This window comes from Mycteria americana, chromosome 19, assembly GCF_035582795.1.
Source record: "Mycteria americana isolate JAX WOST 10 ecotype Jacksonville Zoo and Gardens chromosome 19, USCA_MyAme_1.0, whole genome shotgun sequence".
NCBI lineage: Eukaryota > Metazoa > Chordata > Aves > Ciconiiformes > Ciconiidae > Mycteria > Mycteria americana.
In genome coordinates this window covers 2,401,829-2,409,149 of record NC_134383.1, presented here as the reverse complement: position 1 = coordinate 2,409,149, position 7,321 = coordinate 2,401,829, and the positions used below count along the sequence as shown (strand labels likewise).

Here is a 7,321-nt window from a genome sequence, read left to right as displayed (position 1 = left end):
CGCACCCACTCCCCTAGTACTGAGATGCTGTGCCTGTTCACCATGGATGGTGTTGATGCTGTGAAGCCAACAGCACTTGCACTTTCTCTGAAAACAGCCTCTCAAAATCTTTTTAAAGCTCTTCTTTTTTTCATTTACACTCTATCTGTGCTAAGCTTGTTTTAAGTCCTAGAACCTGTATTTTTTTATGTGCTCTGTCATTAGAATGAAGCTTCAGAAACTCCTCAGTTGTCCTCCCTTGACAAGACAGATTTGGCTTTTTCTGAGGGCTCGCAGTCCCTTTACAAACCTGAACCACTGGAAAATGTTTTAAACGGTGATGTATTAAATACACTGAAAGTAACTATGTAATTACCTAATTGGATGCTGAGATGAAAATTCATTCAAATGTTTAAATAAAATTACTTTTTTCTTTTAACAGAGATGAACAAAGAAATTAAGAACTTGTTATCAAAATATGCCCACATTTTAAGGCAAGTTAACGTCATCCTATTTGTACAGCACTTTTCTAACTTCTCTAGATAAGGTGGATTACTGTGGCTGCAGTTTAGAGAAATTAGCGCTGAAAACTATTTGTCGTGGTTTAGCCCCAGCTGGCAGCTAAGCACCATGCAGCCGCTCGCTCACCCTCCCCCCGCGGTGGGATGGGGGAGAGAATTGGAAGAGCAAAAGTAAGAAAACTCATGGGTTGAGATAAGAACAGTTTAATAATTGGAACAAAATAATAGTAATAATAATAATGAATTGTAATGAGAAGGAAAACAACAAGAGAGCGAGAAGAACAAAACCCAAGGGAGGGAAAGAGTAAAAAAAAAAAAGGTTAAAAAAATAATTAAAAAAAAATTGATACAACCACCCACCGACTGACGCCCAGCCAGTCCCCGAGCAGTGATCGCTACCCCCTGGCCAGCTCCCCCAGTTTCTATACTGGGCATGACATCATATGGTATGGAATAGCCCTTTGGTCAGTTTGGATCAACTATCCTGGCTGTGCCCCATCCCAGTTTCTTGGGCACCTGGCAGAGCATGGGAAGCTGAAAAAGTCCTTGACTAGTGTAAACGCTGCTTAGCAACAACTAAAACATCAGCATGTTATCAATATTATTGTCATACTAAAATCCAAAGCACAGCACTATACCAGCTACTAGGAAGAAAATTAACTCTGTCCCAGCCGAAACCAGGACACTATTGAACACAGATCTTGAAATAAAAATGCTGTTTTCTGTTACAACAGAGAGCTAATTTGGTCAGAAACTGAGTGCTGACAGACAACACATTTTTAAGTAAAGCATAAAAGCAGCTCTAAGTAGTGAGAAAGTTAATGGCTTTAGTATTGATTTTAACTACAGATTTTTTCAATTAAGTGAGAGAGCAGCGATGGATGCTTCTTATGTCCAAGAACTTGATGGAATCTTAAAAGAAGCGAGGACCATAGAAAACCACTTAAAACAGAAAAGGGAGAGTCTGAAACAGAGATTCACTGTGATCGCAAATACTCTGCAAAGCTAAATGGATTTTGTTAGATTGCAGAAATGCAGAGCAAAACTTGTATATTTTATGTATTAAAATATAAACTGTGATGAGTGCTATGATGAATGTTTCATAAATGTCTTATGTAAATATTTCTAGCAGTTCAGGAAACTTTCAACAACTCAAGCAGCAACTTATTTTTTAAGTAAGTAGATACAATACACAGGGTAGTCGTAGTTAGTAAAAAACAATACTAAATAGCCATTTTAAATCCTATGACTCCAAGGGATTCTACACATTAAAACATCTTTTTTTATTTGTTGACCCATTGCTTAGGCTGTCCCTATGCTTCCCTCCCTAGAAAATATTGGAAGCATTTGGAAAAGCAAGTAGAATGAATTTTGCATTGCTTGGCTTTAAGGCTATGGAAGTTCACTACAACTGAATTCAGAAGCAGCCATGGTATTTCTAATGTCACTGCTAAGGACGTTTTTTTCCTTTATTGTCACAACCAATCTTTCGCTCTAGAACACAGTATAGAAACATTTCTGTCAAACATAGAATTTTGCAATGTAAGTGGAAAAGGACCTCAGATTATTTCATATTAACCATTTTCTGTTTTTTTCTTTCTACTTTAGAAAATATTTCCATGCTGAAATCTTAGTAGACCGTACTTGCAATCTTATTTCCATTTTGTCTCAGAATATAAATAGATTGAAAAGATCAGCTTAGAAATAGGAGAGTTCTATTAAGAATACTACTTTGGGAAATGTATAAAGAGGTATAAAGTCTTAATTTGAAAATATATTTTAATACTTCTACAGCTTTTCAAATGAAACCAAGACCATTTTGATATAAACATAAAAGCACATCATCAAAACTTTGCTAGTAATGTCAATAAATAACTAGATAATGTTAACATTATCTAGAATTACACTGCTCTTTTATGTTGTTATTTAGATAAATCGGTATTGTTTGTTGTTTATCCAGTTTATATAAGGATGCTTATGGAGTTTTTTGAGCACTTTTTCTTTCTTGTCATTTGACTCTGTTAAAAAAGATGAAACATAAAATGTACAAAGCATCATTTGTACAAATTGTGAGGCTAATGTAATAAAGAAAAGTGCTGGATAGTCCTGTTGCTAGCATAAGACATATTTATATCTTTAGCCCAGTACTGTGTACTAATTTTCTCTTTAAATTCTTTCAGACTTAATCAATTCTCCTTCCCCCCTTTTATTAGATAAAAGTCAAAAGCAAATGCGCTACCTGTCAAACTGATACTATTTAAAACAAATAATGAGTGAAAATGGACATCTAGGATGAGATTTTTCAAGGTATTTAGATACCTAAAGATGCAGATATGTACTTAGTAGGATTTTCAAAGTGCCTAAGCATGTAAGCGCCTTACATGCTTAGGAATTTTTTAAAATCCCATAAGGTGCCTATCTGCATCTTTAGCATCTAAAGACTCAAAAATCTCGCCACTAGTCATATTTTACCAGTCTCTTACTTTTTCCTAATAATCGCATCTCATTTTGTAATCAGTCTTAGTAATGCAGTTTAAACAGAAGAAAGTGGGAGAAAACGACAAGAAGATTTTTGAAGTTAAGTTTCTAGAATATCGTGCTAAGTGTTTCTAAAATGTACGATCATCTATAATGATGACAAAAAGCAGAGTTTTAAATTGTCATCTATGAAGCCTCTGAATTTAGAAATTTACCTATAGTTATTTATGTAAGCCTTTAAAGAAAAATTACACAACTTTCATTACTGTTAAATATCTGCCTGTTATCGAAGTCAGAAGCTTGCTGCATTTTATCTGTTTGTGTTTAGGAAAATTATGCAGCCTTTTTAGATCATCTGGATTTAGATCATCCTGATTAATTTATGTGGCTAACGTATCCAAGTTGCAAACCTTTGGCTCTAGTATTAAGTATTATTAAGAAGCAGAACTGAGAAACCTGTTGGATCACATTTTCTAAGTTTCTTCCCTTAGGGGATCAAGGGGGCACAGACCCATAGTGTTACTGCTGCAGCAGTTTGCTCTATGTACAAACTTCATAAACTCCAGTAAAAATTAGTAGAACTACACTACTGAGAAGACTGAAGAACTGCTTAGTCTGGCATTGAAGTGCAGTTAAATTCAAGACATACCTCTCTAAATGATGACTCTTGTTTTTCTACAGTGATTTCTTACGCTGTTTGTTGTCATCACATGTTATAATTTAGAGTGGGATCTCCATGGTAGTAAGGGGAATTTAGAATTTGAAGAGCCATTGAAAGTGAAGTCAGCAAATATGGCCATAGTAACCTAGCTGAGATTGTGAACAGTGTGGTTACGCTTATTAAAGGGAAGTCATTCAAAGCTTTGTAAGATTTTGAAATAGGTGTTTTAAAAAATAATCTTTAGATGGCTGAGAGCAACAAAGCTTCTGTTTTTGCTGCACGAAATCTACGTGAGGTTATATATAAAAATAAACACTGACCAGGTAAAATTAATAAAATATGTAGTTTTATAAAGTTCCAGCTTGAAATGGTAAGTTCAGAAAGTTTAAAACATCCATTGAAAATAAGCCAATCTCTTCTCTTTTGAAGTTAAAAAATGCTTCAGCAATGGAAATACCCACTTACTAGTTGCTTTCATACATAAATCTTCCTGTCTAAAAGGGAGCCTTCCATAATTGCTTTGCTGGCTAAAAATATAGAGCGTTTTCCTGTTGGCTGCCCTTCAGTGTTCCACTCAATATCTATATATGTGGGAATACTCATTACACACTGTTTTTCTTCTAAACCATTAGAAAATAAAATTTTACTGTTTTCCTATTTGTCTACAATTTGTCTACCCTGCTAACAATGTTTCTGCACTGATTGCCTCTCTCATGTATTTTGGTATTTATTGGGAGAAACAAACCAAATTTTTTACTCTCCTGATTTGAAACTAAAAGCTCATTCATTCTGTCTCTGCAGAATGAGCTCCGCATGAAATCTAACTGGCATCCATCCCATCACTATCCGCTTTCCAGTTTTCCTGAAGGAGGTTTGAACAGAAAATTAATTGGCTTTAAAGCTGCCAAATCTGATCAGCAAAGCTCAGCTGGTAACTATGTTTTCTTTAAGCTTCTCCTCCTGTTGCTTAAGCTGCAGTGCCTTAGTAAATTAACAAGCATGTCTAAAATGACAGATCAGTAACAGAATATAAATGAATTAAAAAAAAATGTGGAAACACCTTAGACAAAGTTCCAACCCTCTTGAAGTCAAGGGGATTTTTGACAGTCTTTCGTGTTTCTGAGCTTGCTGTGAGTACCTCCACAGTCTGGAAAGTGTAAGTGGTGAAAAACTGATACTCAGTTCCTCTCATTGCTCTTCTATTATCTAAAAGCTAAAAATGGAAAATAACAGTTAATGCAGACAGCTAAGGTATTCAGTGAAGAGAATTCTTCCTCGAGAAAAGGCTAATTGTGACTGTTTACTTAAAACTGCCTTTTAGCATAGATGTAGGAATGTGGATTGTAAGAGACCAAATTGAGTAGGTAATAGATGTGTTTAAGGCTCATGACATTCTCTCTAGAACCCATCAGAATTCAATTTTGCTAATCGTAGAATCTTTATGTTTTGTCTTTGAATTGTCTTTGAAAACCTGATGATGAAGGCAGCATTGGAAAAGAGCAGAGTGGGTGTTTTATATCATCAGGGCAAATAGCCAGAAAAAAGGAGGGCAAAGAATCATAGATCAGCCTATCTCACATCCTGTAGAGAGTCTGAAGTAAATTGCTTAACAATGACTTTATAAGCACCTGGGGAACAATAAATTAAAAAAAAAAAAAGAAATTACTTTATCAGAGTAGCTGACAATATGGAAAAATGATAAGATGGGGTATAGCTTGATGTAAGATAATTGACACTGTCCTGTATGATATCATAAAAATGAGAGCAATCAGAAAGTAGGGGTTACAGGAATGAGTTAAAAAGTCCATGAAAGGAATACTCATTTTTTCTGAAAGGTCAGCCTAGGTGGCATCCTATAGTGATCTGCTTCAAGCCTCACTTATTCCATATTGTCCTGAATTATTTAGAAGGAGGACATTAGAGAATAGAGTTCATTTTTCAAATGGCAGCAAGCTAGGAGGGGTCGCAAATGCTATCAATAACATACATGGAAGATTCACTATAATCTCAATAAGATGAAGGGCCAATCTGAAATCAAGATAAAATTAAAAAAAGACAAGGGAAAAGCACTATGCTTAGCAAGGGGAATCATATATGTTACAAACCAGAACAATAGCTAGTGTTGGTATGATGTTACTGCGTGGTGAAAAAAACAGAGCTGAGATGTGTTAGCTATAGGATAGCAGATAAGACATAAAAATCTACTTGTTCTCCTTTACTCTGTGCTACTTTGTCTTAGCTGGAGCATGGGTCTGCTTCTTAAAAACAAAGTGGGCAAAGTGGGAAACAGGAGTACTAAAGGGCAAAGAAAACATGATCTGTGAAGAAAGGTTGAAGCAGTTGAGTTTGTTTAATTTAGAGAAAGCACAAATCAAGGGAAGGCATGATAACAGATAAGTTATAGAAAGGACAGCAGTCAGGTGTTCACTGTATCTCAGAGAAAGGACAAGAAGAAATCAGCTTAATTTGCAGCAGAAGATTTAGGATGAGTAATAAGCATCTTAAGCACAGTGGAATGGGCTACCTAGAGTACTGTGTATGCTGCCTTGCTCTCTCTCAAGGGACAGGGCAGCTTTTAAGAGCTGCTTATATGTGAAACAAACATAGCCATCACAGTGCATTTGCAAATTGCTAGCAGCTTCCTCTCGGCGTCCTGAAGGAAAGGGTCCATCTAAGGTCCATCTTAGTTTGAAACAGCAGAGCACGGCCTGTCATTGGTCCTTCCCTATCTGATCTGATGGTCTAATCTGCTGTGGCGACCAATATTCCTAAAGCCTTGAGATTCTTTGAGGTGCAAAATGGTTACTCAGAGTTTGAAACAAAACAAAGAAAAAGTATTTTTGACAGGTGACAAAGACAAGACAAAGTGACAAGAATTTTTAAAAGAATTGCCTTGAAGCCTGGCTACCTCAGTAAATGGATACATCTCCTCCTCTCCCCTTTCTTCCCGTTTCTCCAGCCACAACCGGCAAATAGTGATAAAGCACTTTTTCCACCAGTGGTAATGTATGCTTTAACTGTCTTGGCACTTCAGCAACTCACCTGGCCCAGCTGCTGAGAGGGTCTAAGGGCTGCTGAGCTGCTCAGACTGCCTAGCCCGGCTGTAGCAGTGGAGTGGAGTGCACTGCAGTGCAGGCAGGCTGGCTGGCTCTTCCCTGCTAGGGCAGACATTCCTGGCTTTTATTCTGAAATGATGATGTCAGGCAGCTCTCTCCAACCGACCCATCAGTGCTGGCTGCACACTATCATCCTGGGACGGGTACCTTTACCTGACCATCTCCGATCTGACGCCTTCTTCCGAGCGGAATATGTTTTCCAAAATCCTTTTGTCTGCCATCAGCCTCCTGCTTGCTAATTTGTGGCATCTCCTCTGCTCTTTGATGCAATTCATTCCAGGTAAAATGCATAAACAAACAAATCCTTCTATCCCATCATCTTGGAAAGGGGTTTTCTGTTGCTGTTAAGAGCTGCTGCTGACACAGGTTGGTAGAGCAATTTCATTTCTATTGATCACAAATTAGGAACTAAGCAATTCGAAGTGTTTGTTAGAAGCCAGAAATTCCCTGTTATTTATTGAAAAGATAAACAGGAGAGGCAAGTACATTGCACAGATTCCCTCGGATTACTAGCAGATACTGATGGTTTAGAGCTGGAAAACCAGTAGGCAGCAGATTCTCTCTGC

General features: G+C 37.1%; 1 protein-coding gene across 1 annotated transcript in view; it reads left to right on the top strand.

Annotated features, from left to right (window-relative positions):
- Positions 1-423: 423 nt before the first annotated feature.
- BCO2 (beta-carotene oxygenase 2) overlaps positions 424-7,321 on the top strand; it is a 28,034-nt gene continuing 21,136 nt past the window's right edge. The window contains exons 1-2 of the mRNA XM_075521145.1: positions 424-477; positions 4,441-4,570. Coding sequence (XP_075377260.1) covers positions 424-477; positions 4,441-4,570 — 184 coding nt within the window. The remainder of the gene's footprint in view (positions 478-4,440; positions 4,571-7,321) is intronic.